At 47.1% G+C, this 17,245-nt stretch overlaps 1 protein-coding gene across 2 annotated transcripts in view; it reads right to left on the bottom strand.

Annotated features, from left to right (window-relative positions):
- Entrep2 (endosomal transmembrane epsin interactor 2) overlaps positions 1 to 17,245 on the bottom strand; it is a 411,884-nt gene that overhangs the window by 13,807 nt on the left and 380,832 nt on the right. For both annotated transcript variants that reach the window (XM_085841670.1, XM_021167781.2), the window contains 3 exons: positions 16,322 to 16,429; positions 6,579 to 6,739; positions 5,562 to 5,697 (listed from right to left, as the gene is read on the bottom strand). In XM_085841670.1, the coding sequence (XP_085697796.1) occupies positions 5,562 to 5,697; positions 6,579 to 6,739; positions 16,322 to 16,429 (405 nt within the window). The remainder of the gene's footprint in view (positions 1 to 5,561; positions 5,698 to 6,578; positions 6,740 to 16,321; positions 16,430 to 17,245) is intronic.

The raw sequence follows: 17,245 nt of genomic DNA, 5'->3' as shown, positions 1-17,245 counted from the left end.
CTAAGACCAGGGGGGAAAGCAGCCTCGTGCTGCCTTTCATCCTACTGATATGATTTGGAGCAAATGACGCACATGCCATTCTTCTTCCTGAGCTTGTCCTACTGGGGAGGGAGATGAGGGAGGGAGAATTCACACCACCATCAGCATCTACACACACCTTTTCCCCTTCTGTATTCACGATGTGCCCAGAACCAATTCTGAAAATGTCTGCGAAGAATCTTCTACTAAATAACAAAAAAGAAACTGCCTAAAGGGCTATTTTAGTCCAAAAACTCTCTTCCCATATCAAATCCCCGCTTGTGCCTGCCCCCCCACACACACACAAGAGGGGAGGGAAAAAGGGAGGGAAACATAGAAACCTGATGCCTGAGAAAGAAAGCTTTGGCAATAAAGAAATACAAATAAAACAAGAGAAATAAAATCCACAGAGGGACAAGGTCAAGAGGAAATTGGATTTGTTTCATATTCCCCCACTTCCCTCTGGCTCCCATATTCAAGCACCAGGAAATGTGGTTTGGAAAAGAGATGGCTCCTGGGAGTGCATCTATCACTTCTGAGTAGAGTGTTAGGGGCTTAATTTGAATCTGATGGCAGAGGCTACCTCACTGCACAAAGTGGTGGGGGAAATGGCCATTTGGTGCAGAAGCACAGCAGAGACAGTAAAGAGGGTGGGGAGGGAGGACATCTATGATGAGGGAGGACATCTGCTGAGAGGGGGACACTTGTGATATGGAATCTTAAGTTGAGATTTGAGTTGAACCATAAAAGCTCATGAACAGGGATCCTGCCTGGAAGAGGGGTGTGAGGATTGTGAGAGACGAACTTCCTACATAACTTGTCCAGGGCTCCCCAAGGCATGTTGGGCTGTAGCCATTTTAGTGAAAATGCTGCCATAGTCTTGGGCATGTGAACACTTGGTCTCCAATTGTTTGGGGAACTTTAAGGGGTGTGACCTTGCTGGAGGAAGTGCGTCACTGGGGGTGGGCTTTGGAGACGAAACACCATACTACTTCTAGTTCCCTCTGTCTTGTTCTGTTTCTGTTTTACTTGCTCTGATTTCTGCTTGCAGCTCAAGATGTGAGCTGTGAGCTTGCCCCTTCAGCTGTCCTGCCTGCTCTCTCCCTGCTACTGGAGCTCAACCCTCTGGAACTGAATGCCACAAAAGTCTTCTGTCTTCAAGTTGGCCTGGTCATGATGTGTTGTCAAAGCAGCACAGAAGCAAACTAAGGAAGAGACTAAACATGGGCACTGCTAGTTCTGAGATGTCACTTGGACCAGTCATTTTAACTGAAGACCAATTGGAATTGAGGCAGATCGGCTCTGTGGTGAGCTCTGCCTGGGGATCCTGCTCTATTTCTGTGATGTGTTTCTCACACCTGAATAACATCGAGTACCAGATTTATGACAAGCTACTGTTTGGGGGCAAGGGTCAGCTGTCCTGGAGAATGAAAGCCTTAGCTACTCAGGGTCATCTTTGAAACACTTGCTTGCCAGTTTTAAAACACTGACGTCATTTTCTTTGAACATACAATATATAGGAGTCAGAGCTAGAAATACCACGTCTGCCCATCTCCTTTCTCATAATTTCTAGTATCACAATAGGCTCCTTTCTTAGCCATACTGCTACCGAGTCTGAATTTCTCAAGTAATTCCTGGTCAGGTCAACGTAGACACTGAGTTTGTCAAGTGCACTTCTATCATAGTTGGATACGCAAGGTCAGAAAACCTGCCCTGAAGCAATTTTGCTGACCTCAGATCTGTGGAACTTTTCAGCACACGTTACCTACCCTTTACGCTGTTTCGTATGGTGTGTTCTCCACTGGGGTGACTTTTCTTGTCTCCCACATACCTCAGCCCTATCCTGATGGTCAGGTGCAGTTCCCCACTAGAGTCCCAGAGAAGGTGAACTGTCCTTGTCCTGCTATCACAGGGACTGTTAATCCCACAAGGCAATAGATTCATGGTTTTATATGCTGTGGCTACAAAGCACAGCTTCAAGTGGTCCCTGGAGTGTGAGCTTGTGTCTAGTCAGGAGCTCTAGTGAGAAAATCTCAGTAACTTTGCTGGCATGGTTGGCGATTCACCTCTGTGACCTCCTGAGGAGCACAGCCTGGAGCCCTGGGGAAGAATGGCCTCTGTGCCTAAGCTGCTCAAGGAAGGGAAGAGGTCTGAATGAGTACCCTCCATTAAAAGACTAAAAATATCCTCTCAGGTGCACACTGGGCATCTCAAATATTCTGGAGGCTGAAGAGGAATGCTCCTTTGAGGCAGGCATTCAGGGCCAGCCTGGACAACGTAGAACGCGACCTTGCATCAGAAAAGAAAAGAAAAAAAATCTTCCCAAGGCTGCCATCTCCCACTCCCCTTCTTTCTGTGTACTACAGTGACTTTACTCATATCCCTCTGTCTCGTTTGCCTTGCCATGACCAGTGCTGTGCTGCTAGGCAGGTTATACACCCTTTGTCTTGCAGGGGCAAGCAATTAACCTACCCCCCCACCCCCACCCAGAGAAAACTCTCACGCTGTGAAGGGGGCAGCTCTTTGATGTCTGGTCAAGGGAGATGGACCACCCTGGAGGAGGGGACAGGTGGCTGCGTGGCCTTCCCTCTGAGGACGGTAATGGGTTTCACTCATTTCTGGACCCCCAGAGATGTCTGTGGAATTGAAAAGTGCTCTGAGACTTGAACATCAAAGAAAACTGGCCAGGGGGCTGCAGGCCCTTAATCAGCAGATGTGTCCCTGCTACACAGGTGGTCTGGAGAGGGGGCCATGGGACATGCTACACATTTACCTGGCCTGCTCCATAGCAGATTGAGTTTGTGTCAGTACCCACCGAAGGTGGCAGGTTTCTGAGCTAACATAAGCTAACATGACACGGCTTTGACCTTCAGTCCTTCTTACCCAAGTTCTCTGAGAGAAATCAAGGAAGAGAGAAGTTTTCAGTGCCTTGAAAGTGTCATATTGATCTCAGAACCACTTATTAACCTGAAGCTTACTGTGTTCTTCAGGGAAAGAGAAAATTGATGATAAAACATGAAACAATACCCTTCTAGTGTGTAGTGTGTACTGTGTAGTGTGTGTGTGTGTCACTAAATGTCCTACTCAAAGTCTGAAGTGACTGCCTACACCTGCACTCAGGGAATTACAAGTCCTGCTGGCAAGCAGAAGCTCTGACAGAGCAGAGCCCAGCCCTGTCAGTGTCCACAGGGAAGGGTCCATGGAATCATGATCTGTCCACATAGCCCTCTCTTTGGAAAACCCAAGTACCATCTCACAAAGGGAAGCCAAAAAAGTATCTTTGTAGCAGGAAACTGTAATTCTACAACAGCTGCAGGACGGCTTGCTGAGGAGCAGGAGATGGCAGCGCCTCCTGCCTGAGACAGCACTGAACTCACAACGACTACAGACTGGCTTCTCAGTCCCCACTTCCCTGGATGGAACTGCCCAGTTGCGTCCTGACTTCCTAGGGTCTGCCATCCTCGGAGGACCTTGCTCTGATCCCTCTGTACCTTCCTCTGGGTCCTGCCATGTGGGTTTGATGCTGCTGCCCCCTTCTGGGCCCTGTACCACATTCTCCTCTAAGGTCCATTCTGTTCTCATCCCTTCATTCACCACAGGCCTTCCCACAGTGATCTACTCCAGTTCTCAAAGTCCCAGTAACAGCAGAAGCTGGGACCTGCTAGGGATGCAAATTCCTCACTCAGCCTTCTTCCCTAACCAATCGCTGACTTAGAAATCCTGGGAATGGACCCAGTATTGGGATTCAATTGCCAAGGCTTTGTGGGACTGTGATGTTCACTGTTATCGACAATCCATGGCACACTTCCTCACATCACCAAATCTGAGCTTTCAGATCTGATATGGATGCCCAAATACAAGCAAGGAGCTTCTAAGAACTAAAACCTGTCATCACGACCAAGGTCTTCACTGCTATGTTAATCATAAATGGAAAGCTAGGCCTCATTGCTGAGTCAGAGGTTCCTGCCCAGCATAGGAAGTCTAGGAAAATGGCCATCTAAACTGAGAGACTGCAGGGTCTCATTTTCCCTAACCACTAGGATACCTTGCCTCTCAGGCAAGTTCCCACACCATGACCTTTACCATGCATACAAAAAGAGAATAAGATCCTGGGTCTGCAGCTGCTGCCTGTAACCACTGAGCCACCCAGTGCATTTCAGGTCTGGAGTGGACACAAAGATGTCACTCAAGGATCCTCTGGTTGTTTCGGGGCAGGTGGGATTCACCAGGCTGGAGCAGGGCTAAGGGAGAATCCCTGTGTTTCTTTTTCCTGTGATGCCAACAGTCTGAACACAAGGTCTGTACTCCTAACTGTTCACAGAGTGCATGTACCTCGCTGCCTTTCCCTGTCCCCTGACCCAGCCCACAGAGAGTGATGCACCCTTGTTATCAAGGTTTATCTTTGTGGCGGCGGCGGCGGCGGCGGAGGTTGCACCTGTACAGTGGACAGGCAGCATTCCATCCATAGAGCTTCTTCACGGAATCCATTACCTGTCAGTGGCTGAGATAAGCACCCAGAATGGCCACTCTCCTCCACCCCTTCAGGTTGCTGGGCTGTCCAAGGTGCAGGATGAGAGCCTGAGGTGATGTCAGAAGGCCGCGCCTTGTGCTAGGGTGGTCATGCAGGGGTTAGCAGGGGTCCAGGGAGTAGAGTTTGGACATACCCAGAATGCCCTGTAGACCCCACATGTTGTGGTGCTATCCAACTCTGTGGCTTATGCTTGGGGCCAGCTCTTAGCACATACCGCCTGCGCTACCTGACTGTGTGCCCACCTCTGCCCCACTCCCTACAACGTCCACTTAAGATCTCCCTGGCCCTGCCCCATGACCTCACCTCTCGGTCACACTCAATAAAGACAACAATAACGGACAAGATAAAGAGGCTACCAGAATGTACCCAGAGACATCTTCTGAGTACAGTATTACCATGTTCCCACCAACACCGTTCCTTCCCCATGTGCTTGTCACTGATGTGATTTTGTTTTCCCTCGTCATTTTTCAGATGAGGAAACGAAAGCTCTATAGACACATTCCAAATGCCTGCTGGCGGCTGGAACCATGAAGCATCAGGAGCCCCCAGAATGCACAGCTTAGAGAAAGTCCCAGATACCTGGCAATAGAAGCGCATTCCTGGCTTAGGGCTGACTGGCCTCTTATAGATCCATTAGACCATGTATGCAACAATGGCCAAGGCAGGCCTTGGTGCACTAAGTCTTCAGTCCACAAGCCCAGCTCTTTCTGCTCTGGCCATGGGTTAGAAGCTGTCCCAGTTCCTTCTGTGCCCTCTCCAGACACACTGGGCAGCGTGGAAAGCAGACACATCTGAGTTGGGCTGTGTGTCCTGTCGCAGGGATTAAGCTGTGTATCCAAAGTGCAAGTTTACACATTGATTCTGGGCTGGAGCTAGAATCAGCATCCTAAAGTCTATGCAAGGGACACATATGTTGCATGAAGAGGCTTCAACATAGGGCAACCACTGGTGACTCTGTCTGAGAGCCAGGAGCAGAGCATGCAGAGGAACCTTGGTAAGGGCTGGGCCTCACCTGGCTGGCGGGTGTCTGACCCACCACAGCTTCATATGGTGGGGGTAGCTCAGCGGGGTACAGGATGCCAGGGCTGTTGATGGCAACATCGTACAGAGTGCTGAATGGTGAGGAGGCAAAGTCCAGGTGGAGACCCCTAGAAAACAGAACAATCCATGACACAGTCAGCCCCTCAGGATGAAGCATGGTGTCTGACATGACATGGTCCTCCCCTGAGGATGGAACACAGTGTGTGAGATGACATGGTCCTCCCCTGAGGATGGAGCATGGTGTCTGACATCACATGGTCCTCCCCTCAGGATGGAACAGCATGCCTGAGATGACATGGTCCTTCCCTGAGGATGGAGCAGTGTCTGACATTTCCAAGTGTTGACTGTGATCAACTTGTCATGTGGAGAAACCAAAGCCTGAACGCTAGGGCAGGTTTAACTGTTGTCTTTCTTCTGGAACAATGTCCAGAATTTATTAAACACTTCAGCTCTGTCATTTACAATTAAAATGATGATAAAGCTGATGAAATTTCTAATTAATGTTCCACGCTCTGTGATGACTGTCAATCGGGAGCAGCCGTGCACATGTAAGAATATTTAAAAGCTCATCATTGGCCTATGAGACAGACTGTGTGATGCTTGCCTCTAATTCTAATACTTGGACACTGAGACAGGAGCATTATAAATATGAGGCCATTTGGGGGCTACATAGAGATATCAAAGCCACCCTGGGGGGCTGTATAGTGAGGCTCTGTCTCTAATAACAACAAAGTAAAACCATCATCTCACCGCCAATATCCCAATGAACAATAACAACAAAATAAAAAAGAAGAAGAAGAAGGAAAGAAATATCCTTTTTGCTGTATTCTAGGTCACAGCTCCTTTCTTCATTCCCTGTCCGTAGGAGGCACAAGTATCTGATGTACTGGTTCTTACTCTAGTCCCTTCCACCCCTCCTCCCAAGATGCTTCCTGTCTTCCTCCTTCTCAAGCATCATGGGACTCAGGACACCGGACAGAAGACTGACCTGTGGGCCTCCGCCGTGGGTGTACAGGTGTACTCTGGAGGGTAGTAGGGCGGAGGCGGGAGGGGGGCGATAAACTCATCAAAGTCCAGAGTCTGGTGGAGAATGGTGCCATGGGGAGTCACACAGGCAGCGTTGGCAGAGTGAGACCTATGTGGGAAGAACTGGAAAGCACAGAGAAGCAGCGTTACCCCAGATCTCGTATGGCTGGTGGCCAATGGCGCTAAGTGCCCACACCTCATTGTTCAAGCTGCCAAGCCATGACCACCAAGCACACACTTGACAGAGGACAGCTCTGAGAGGGCCACCTTGGAAGCCGCCCTCTGTTCTGCTTCCCACATGGCTAGGCAGAATACCTCTGATTTTTTTTTTTTTCTTGGTGAGGTTAGAAACTTCTTTAATACAGTTCTCACTGGGAGACCTCACTCCCGTGACTCTAATGCTTCAACATTGCAGTTAAAGGATGCTTGCCATGCATGCTTCAAAAGAAAAGCACTTCATGAGGAAAGGCTAGACTTTGAGCATGCTCACTCTGCAAGTTCCTATCATGTGCTGATCACTTGGCACATGCCCCATACACAAGTCCCCTTCTGAGCCCTGCAAAGTACTTCAGGCCTGTATCTCGAGCCTGGCACGTCTGACACACTTCCCTATAGCTCACTGTGGCCCCTTGGAACACTAGTGTCTAGGGATCCACACACTTTGTAGGACATTGCTCTAAAGGTGAAGAGTGTCAGCCATGAGCTCCAGAAAATTCTGTGGGGAAATCAGGTACACGGGATGCCACTTAAAAGTATCAAGGGAAACACACTTTAATGAGTGCTGTCTGCCTGGATCGCTGTAATAGAAGTACTAATGCTTGTTTCTCTTTCCACCTGTGGGTCATTCCTGCCAGAGATTGCATGTTCCACAGAAATGCCCTGAGACACTATTTCATCTATAGGTGTGAAATAAGCCACACTGCATGGGCTCTGGGAAGTAAGTGGAAAGAAACAGTCACTTGTACACAGTTAAGCACAGCCTCGGTAGCAAATACACTCCTCCAATCAGTGTGGGAACAGGGGGTGTGCACTCACAAAGCAGATGATATCTAAATGGACCATCAGAAACTAGGGGGTAGCAAAGGCTGGGGCTACAGGAGAGCATCCAGGCTCAAAAACGGATGACCAGTGAACGATGTGTTTCAAAAAGGCAAAACAATAAGGATCTACTCAATTATAATTCTAGGGATATATAGGAGGCAGTGACGATGTTAGGGCTGTGTGGAAGGAAGTACCATGTGGTGGCAGGGATAGGGTGGGCTGGTGCAGACACAGGGGCAGAGAGTTGGAGAATTTCTGTCCTAGCAGGGCTGAGTCCAGGGTTCAGAATATGATCTAATGCAGTGAAATCAGTGTGCTATGGGCTGATGGCTATATCTGAATGAGGGATGCATCCGATTAAAAATGGCCCCCACCAGCCTTCCCAACACATAGCACATTCCCTGCCCTTTCAGCTAGTCTGGCTCATTGCTGTTTCTTTAATTGTTGGAAATTAAAGGGGGAGGGGGTTGATGGCCGTGAGTGGGCTGGATGTGTGCTGTTATCCTCTGGCTCTGAAACTGTTAAATCTCCTGCCTGCTCCTCAACTGCTTCACAATGGCTCCATGGTAAGGAGAGCACAAATGTTCTTGAGGTCTAGTAAGGAAATGTTTTGAATTAGTCTCTACCAGACGTTAGAAGAGTCAATAAAAGTATACTCAAGCAAAACTAATGAGATGCAAAAACCACCCGACACACAGAGGCCTGACAAAGGTTAAAAAGACCAGGGCACCCATTCTGAGTGACTTTGCCTCTCTTGGGCTGTGCTGGCCCCATCTCTACAGAAACTCCCAGAGTCCCAGTGCCAAGTGAAGCCTTTTCCTAGGCTTTTTGCCTTTTCTAAGAGGCAGCCCACTAGTCTCACAGGATTCTCTCCTTTCCACCGATAGTGTGTGTCCAGTGAGGACAGGGTCTGCCTTGCAGCTCAAGGTGAAGCTGGAGAGCTTTGTCTTCTGCTCTGAGATGCTGGAGTTTGAACACAGTTGGTAGAACTGTTTGGGAAGGATTAGGAGGTGTGCCCTTGCTGGATTAAGTGTGTCAGTGGGGGCAGACTTTGAGGTTCTTAAAGACTCCCTTCCTATTTCCAGTTATCTGTCTGCCTCCTATCCTGTTTGTGCTTCGAGATGTGAGCTTTCATCTCCACTGCTCCTGCCACCTTATCACCGTAACTTCATCCTACTGCCATGCATTGTGACTCTCTGGAACTCTAAGCCCCTCAAGATGCTTTCCTTTATAAGTTGCCTTTGTCATGGTGCTTTAATCACAGCAACAGAAAATAGTGACTACATAGACTGTCAGGCTGCCTTCGTTTTACTGCCCTGTTCTTTCCTAATTGGAGCACAGCACACACTCAGCCAGCACTGGCTGAGTGGATGGATGGATACCTCTCTGCTGTGGTAGTGTTCTTGCCCTTCTGCCCCCAAGAAGCAGTCAACAGGGCAGCTCAGAAAGCTAGCAAGCTGCCTAGTCTCTGCTTCTGGGATGCAGCCTCCATCTTGTGCAGGAGCTATTTTTAAAGCAGCCCAGATGAGCTCATGCTGTTTGGAAAAAAAAAAATCTTTGCTCATCAAGGTTCTTCACACTGAATCCCACCCAGTTTCCAGCCTCCCACCAGCCGATGCCAAACACCCCCTGCTTTGAACAAGGTCTGTTCAGCCATCCTTCAGACCACACGTTCTTTGTTTCCTCTTTCTAGCAACTTAGCTCCTTCTTACCTGGCAAGCTGCCAGGCCTCCTTTAGGCCCAGGCAGAACATTGGTGACTGGAAGGTCTGTCTGCCAGCCCACATCCTCCATACTCAGGCTCCCTGCTCTGGAGCCTCATGTCTACAACAACATGGTCAGGTATAAAGCGTGATTCTGCATCTCCTCAGGAGGGTAAGAAATGGGCTGTAAGACATCTCTTCTGTCCTGGCTGGTTCTGTCTTCCCTGGGCTATCTAAACCACACAGACACCAGGACACTTGTGGGTGGAAGATGGCTGAGGTGTTCACAGATACACCCTGGGTTTGTCATTCATATAATAACAGTATGCTCCTGAGACCCTAGGTCCTGTCTGTTAGGAGGGAGGGGGCTTCTTCCGGGAATATAGGTCCCTGAAAGCAAGGGGCACTGAGAACTTCAGTTACTTGGCCCTGGGCAGCTTCCAAAGGCCTACAACACAAAGCTCCTAAAATTAGGCTCGGCCCACACAGCCTAGCTTCTATCGACTGGAGGAGACCATGAAGAGGTTAATGGACCTCAAACTATGAGTCAAATGCCTGGTCTACAGACACTGGCCAACCGCTGAGCACCACGTGACTTTGGTCACTTTACTGACCTATCAGTCTCAGGCTCCCTTTGCTTGGAGCTACCAGGATTGTTATATGAAATGCCATCCTCTGTCACAGATTCACTCAGCAGCATCAAAAGGCTCAAACGGAAGCCTCTGTCATAGTCTCTAGCTCTGTCTGGTGTCTCCATGTCTGATCTGCTGCAGGGAACAAGGTGAAGAGCAGGGTTGGTCGGCAAAAGTCTGGATGTCTCCTGGTGGGATTTGCCTGGCCCCTGTTCAGCACTGCCTTCCAGCTGCCCCCCCCCCCAGAGGCTGTCCCCAGCTTTCCTTTGGCACTCTGGCTCTCTCTGGATGGCAAACTCCTGGGGGTGGGGTATGACCTTGAGTATCCCACGCACCTGCTAGTTCCATGTTCACACTTATTAGGCCTATGCAAAGCGAACACCCACCTGCCCTTTCCTAGGGGGTTCTACTTAATGAACCCTGTGAGCAGAGGTGAGAACACAGGGCAATCCTATGAGATGACTGTGGCAAACTAAGCTATGTAACAGCTGAGGATACCTCTGAGGCGAAGGTGGCTCTGAGGGAAACAGTGGGGGCAGGGGGTAGGGGACGAAATTACTTTTACAAACAAAACCAGAAACGACACTGGAGACACTTAGGAGGTAAAAACGCCATCTCTACTGAGCTATATCAATAAACAGAATTGTATCATTAGGCAGCTAATATTTCTGCACGTTAGAGTGTCTGGGCTTCAGTGGTTCTGACAACAGGAGTAACGCTTGCTGTCGCAGGCATTCATGATGTTAGTTCTAACTGCAGCTAATTATCCCCAACACACATTTAAATGATAAGGAAGATGTGGGTACTTAGAATTCTAAAGTCCTAACAGTGCTGCTGAGCTCCGGGGTGTGGTAAAGACCTTGAGTTGCCTGTACAAACTACAGAGCAAACGCCCAGGAGCCCAGTGGCTCTGAAAATCAGCTAAGAAGGCCACAGAGCAAACAGAATGTGTCAGCCTGTGCCACGCATTTGGGACTCAGCCCAGCACCTCTGTGTGGAGAATAGTTACACACGGCAGCAGGAGCTGGGTGCGTGTATCCGAAGTACCCTACGGTTCTCTCTGAAAGCAGCCTTTAGTGTTGGTTATCAGGAGTGGGCACCAGGAGCCTGCAAAATGTTTACAGGGTCGGCTGCCCCATACTGTTCTTGTCATGAATTAGTACTTCTTAGAGGAGCTGTGGCTGTGGTATGGCACTTGTCAAGCATGTCCATGACCTGGGGTCCAATCTCCAGTATCACACAGATACACAGATTTATATATATATATATATATATATATATATATATATATATACAGACATATACACACATACAGACATGCATATAGGCACAAATATACACAGACACACAGACACACACCCTCCCTACATACATAGACACACCCATGCACAGACACATATACACACAGACACATACATACACAGACCTACACACAGACACGTATACACAGACGAACACACACATACACACACACATTGACACACTTAGACACACAGAGACATGCATCCTTAAATAATACTTCTCAATTTGAGAATCTCGAGTAAAAGCAACAGAAGGATGATTGGCAAGTACCACGAGACCCAGCTGAGCTCACTGATGGAAATGCACCCAGAACTGAGATGTCAAAACAAGGGACGATGACACTGAGATTGTGGTGAGCGGCTCGTGGCAGAACTGCCACACAGATTTAATACAACCTCAGTGTGATTATTTTTCAGGAACTGACATACCGATTCTGAAATTCATAGAGGATACAGGGGGAGAGAATTTTCACAACCATCTTGAGGAGAAATGAAGCTGGAGGACTCTCTTAAAAGCTCTTGTAACATGGTAACCAAGGCTCCATGGGATAGCCATAAAGGTAGACAGAAGACTAATGAACTAGAACCGAGGGTCCCCAATAAAACCATACATCTGTGGTCAACTCACTACCACCCAGTGTCACTAGTCAACTATTACTATTTTCATTTCAAGAAAAGGTGCTAGGAACCACACAAAACTGGCCCTCTGCCACACGGCGTACGTGACACTCAACTCAAGATATCCCTAAACATCAACTGAAGACTACAGAACTTTCAGAAGGAATAATTTCATTTTCTAAGATTAGGTGACAGGGAGACAGGACACCAAAATAAAAGCGGGAACGGACACAAAAGACACACTGGGCCTTATTCAAACTAAAATGCTGTGGTTTGAGATGTGACCAAGTATAAAGATAACCAACGGGAGAGGGGGAAAACATGTGTGCACGTCTGAAGAGAGACGTGAATCCAGAGAGAACGAGGAACTCTACGACTCAGCAATAAGAGATGACTAAATGTTAAAAATGGGCACAATAATGTCCATTTCTCTGCAGAAGATCTATAAGTAGCCATTAAACACACAGAAAGAGGATCAACATCATTAATCATGGGAAAAGTACAAATCTAAACTACCACGGGTAACACCTCACAACCACGAGGCTGGGGGAGGGGGACCGGAGGGAAGACGGTTATTTATAAGCATCTCGATTGGCACTCAGATATAACGGATGAATAGAAGGGCTCCCTGCAAAGCTTTAGCATCTGTCTCTTCCATGGGCAGGTAAGGAAGGTCACTAACTTATTTTTTTTATGTACTACTATCTAATTTAGCTTCTTCCAATAACCATATAGTATTCCTTTAATTAAATAGCTGAATGAAATGCACTATGAAGCCTGAAAAGATTTCAAGGCATCCCCCTAAATATCCTGGTTCCATCGGACAGGGTACATTCACAACCCCCTTGGGCCAGCCCACTTCTTCCAGGATGCAGCCACCACAGCCAGCCTGGACCAACTGTGGCCCACCATGTGACCACACTATTCTTAAAAAACTCATTTCCATAGTGTGATAGTTTAATTATGCTTGGCCCAGGGAGTGGCACCATGAGGAGGTGTGGCCTTCTTGAAGTAGGTGTAGCCTTGTTGGAGGAAGTGTATTACTGTAGGGATGGGCTTTGAGATCCCTCCTTTCTAGCCATGTGGAAGTCATTCTTATCCTGTTTGCCTTTGGAACAAGATGTAGAACTCTCAGATCCTCCAGCACCATGCCTGCCTGGATGCTGCCATGCTTCTGCTATTGTGATAATGGACTGAACCTCTTAGAACGGTAAGCCAGCCCCAATTAAATGTTGTCCTTTATAAGAGTTGCCTTGGTCATAGTGTCTCATCACAGCAATAGAAACCCTAACTAAGACACATATACTATATGATCTATCATCTCAGCAGTTCTGGCAGGAAAGAAAGGCTCAAATACTTAATGGCCTTTAGCACTAAAGAACTAAGACCAGTAGGTGGAGATGTGACTACAAGTTTATAAGCTGGTCTCAAAGCTACCATGGCTATCACCCGCTCTTTCCTCTGACTCCCCCCATGGTTCTGGGCACATATAGCTCAGTCTGACTAGGAGACCAGACCCTTACCTGTCCCATAGCATATGGCCACAGAAGGCCTCACCAGCAGCAAGCCTAAGTATTCCTACTTCTAAGCCAGGTTTCTGGTGGCACCTTGTTATGGCTTGTGTGCATTTAGTCATTCACTGTCCCTGTGTTGGAGAGTTGGTCCTTAGCATGGAGGTGGTGTGGAACCTTTCAGAGATGAGGTCTCTTAGGAAGGTGGGAATGGTGGGGGTGTAGATAGCCGACTGGAGCAAGGCCTTCGGAAGGAAGTCATGCCATGCTTTCAGTTCAGAGAGTTTGTTATGAACATGTCTTCTCCCACTGTGATGCTATCCACCATGCCATTCACTATGCCATCTGCCATGCTGTGACACAGGCCAGGGGTACTGATGAGTGCAGGCACCATGCTGTTTTGACCCTTTGGCCTTCAAAGCCGTGATTTAAATAATCTCTTTATAGGAATCTACCCTAGGGTATTTTGTCATCATAACAGAAAATTCAGACATAGCCTTTATAATTTCCATAATAATTTGCTTGTTTACAGAGCACCACAGTTAGTAAAGTATAGTAAAACAGTATGTTCAAAACCACTTGAAGTCATAGCTGTGACAACCATAGCTGTGATGTCATTACTGTGATGGGTACTGCTGTGATGTCATTACTGTGATGGTGCCACTGTGATGTCTTAAGTGTGATAGTAGTGCTGTGATGTCATTACTGTGATGCCATAGCTGTGATGTCATTATTGCAATGGTACCACTGTGGTGTCATTATTGTGATGGTGCCACTGTGATGTCATAACTGATGTTACCGCTGTGATGTCATTACTGTGATGTTCAGTAATTGGCTGATATTCCCACCACATTAAAAAAAAAAAAGAAGATAAAGCTAGGGGCATAGCAAAGTGGTAGAGCTTTTGCCAAGCCTATGCAAGGCTCCATCCCCTGCACTGCCAACAAATAAAAATATCAAACAAAAAAGTAACAGAGATCAGCAGTTTTTGAGGAAACTACTGGGCAAGTGGGTTCAGTGATGTGCTCAAAGTCACCACATATGCAAAGACAGTAGGGCCCAGATGTAGACATGTCAGACACATGACCCCAGGCCTACTGTTCTACATGGCCTCCAATAAGAACAATGTGTGTTTTGGTTTAATTCTAAAAGGTTACACAGTTAGAATATACCTTATTCTTATTTAGCTGGCAATTTTCATTTTCGTATTTAAAAGTAGGGGGAAACATATTGCTATCTTCTGCAGACTTTAGTTCTGTTAGTTTGGCTGAATTGGTGTGATATTTACAGATCAATAGCAAACTTTACTGAGATGGGTAGAACCTTCTGGTATTTAACCTTTCCTTTATACAGCATGCTGGAGAAAATTGCCAACACGAGGCCTCAATGAATGAGGCCAAAAGTTCATCCTGCTGAATAACTGCTTAATTAGACACCTTTCAGAATACTGTGACCTCTCAGAAAGGCCAGCTCGCTATGACAGCTGTGTGGATGTATGCTGTGGGTGCCAGGCTGCATGCCACATACAATTAGGACCAACGGATTTTAACATATTGGTAATGATGCACTCTGGCCTTATATCTTGATTAACAGATGCACTGCTAAAGGGTGGGTGATGGGGGAAGATTTAAAAGAAAAACCCACTACAGGAATAAATTATCCTTTCGTGAAATGCAGAAAGCGCTGGGTGGAGGGCACAGAGGCCTTGCAGGTAAGGCTGAAAGACATAGAGATGCACATAGAGAGCCTTGGCTAGGATGTGGTTTGTCCCAGCTCAAAATGGTGTTGTTGGGAGGTAGGTCTACTGGGAAGTACTTGGATAACAGGAATCAGCCCCTCCTGAATGAATAGATTAATACTATGTAGAGGGAACAAGGACTCACTCTAATAAGCAGAGTTAGCTACCACTTGGAGGCAGGGCTGTTAAAAAATAAAAGGAGGTTAGTTCTTCCGTTCTATCTCCTACACATACCCCGTTCCCTTCTGCAATTTGCCATGAGGTTTTACATCAGAAACTAACCACACACAGTTGTGCAATCTTGGGCTCCCCAGCCTCTAGAACTGGATGCTAAGTAAAACTGCTTTCTTTATAAATTACTTGGTCTTGGGTATTTTGTTACAGTAAGAGAAAACAAACTAAGGCAGACGGAGACTGCAGATGGGAGGGGGAAAGGGAGAATGGGCACAAGAGTGTCTCCTAAACTAAAACCAATACCAACTTCTCTTTACTATGAGTTTCACAATAATGGATTGGACCCTAGGCCGTGGTCCATTCATGCTGAGACAACAAAGAGCCATCACAATTTATAAAGTGTGTATCCAGAGATGTTTATTAATAAGCATGTGACCCCTGCTTTGGCCTCACCACCCCCACGGGAGCAGAAGGACTTAAAAAAAAAAAAAAAAAAAACAGATCCTGACCATAACACCAGATGAGGGTCACTAGACCATGATCTCAGGGTTAATTAGCAAATTTCACAAGTAAAGGACAGCCGTTTTTCATTTTCATCTAACAACCTCAAATTTCATCTATTACAGGGAATTCTGAAGAAGGACAGGCCTTGCTCTGAAGGTTCTGGGTCTGCAGGGTGTCCAGCAAGGCAATGCTTCCACTTACTCAGTGACACCTTCCAGGGGCTCTGCAGGGGATGTACTCTATCATACCATGGAACTCTGCAGATGTCTGAAGTAAGGCAACAGCAGCAAACAGAGAGTGCCTTTCTTCAGAGGGCAGCAGGAGGTGACTCCAACGCTCTCTGGGCATTTGGACTGACAGAACTCATGATTCTCTACCCAGAAGGAGCCATTTCTGTATTTCTATATTGGACTCAAGATGATTAGAGGAGGGAGGGCCGGACTGGCCATTCTGAAAGGGCCTGGGGCTGACTGAGGGCACTCACCATCTGCAGGACATCAGCAGAGACCATCTGCATGCAGCACATGGCTGTGGCCAAGGCACACACAATGGTGGAGAGGACATTGAGGGCACAGACACTGAAGAGGAGATCCTGCAGAAAAAGAAGGAGGAGAAGGGTCAGCTCTTGCTCATCACACAGACACAGAGTCCAGGGCACATTTACGTAAGTCTGGGTCTGGTCCAGCACGGGCCCAGCAGTCAGCTGCTTCACAGGTTGGCTTTATGCATGGCTGTAGTTTATAGCCATACTCAGAATTAGCCTTTAAAATACACACATTTGTTTCTTTCTTGACTGTGCAGCTCAAACTGTTCTCAATACTAAAATACGCCTTTCATAATTTTCATAATTGCTAAGAAGTCAGTAAAATAGTTAAGAAAATATTGGGAGATTCATGTAAGAAGGTGGGTAATTTTTATCAATCATACTGACATTCCACACTCTGATGAATGTTTAGTAAAGTGTCAAGTTTTTAAATGGTGCTTTTTATATTTAGGTAAGTGCAGATTCACGTGTTAATTGTCGGAAATAATGCAGAGTTATCATGCGAACCCGTAGGTAGAATCTTGCAAAACCATAGCTTAGTCCACTTTTACAGCCAGGTTACTGACAGTACAGTCAAGACATTGAACACTGTGGGTCTCACATGCTACTTCTTATAAACACCCTTCTCACCCCACCCCCACTGCTTCCCACCCCCAACTACCTTCCGTCAATGACTAGCTTGTTCCGCAATACGTGTTTCAAGAACAGTATATGAATAGAATCAGAAAGCATGAGACCTTTTGCATTTTGTTTTAATTCAGCACAGTTGTTTTAAGATCCACCAAGGCTGTTGTACACATTAACAGTTCATTCCTCTGTATTAGTGAGTAGTAGTCCTCCATATACATGTCCCCCCAATTAGTT

Source organism: Mus caroli, unplaced genomic scaffold (genome assembly GCF_978045245.1).
Source record: "Mus caroli unplaced genomic scaffold, Mus_caroli_1 scaffold_8, whole genome shotgun sequence".
Taxonomy (NCBI): Eukaryota; Metazoa; Chordata; class Mammalia; order Rodentia; family Muridae; genus Mus; species Mus caroli.
The sequence above is the reverse complement of the archived record's forward strand: the minus strand, read 5'-3'. Positions and strand labels throughout refer to the sequence as shown.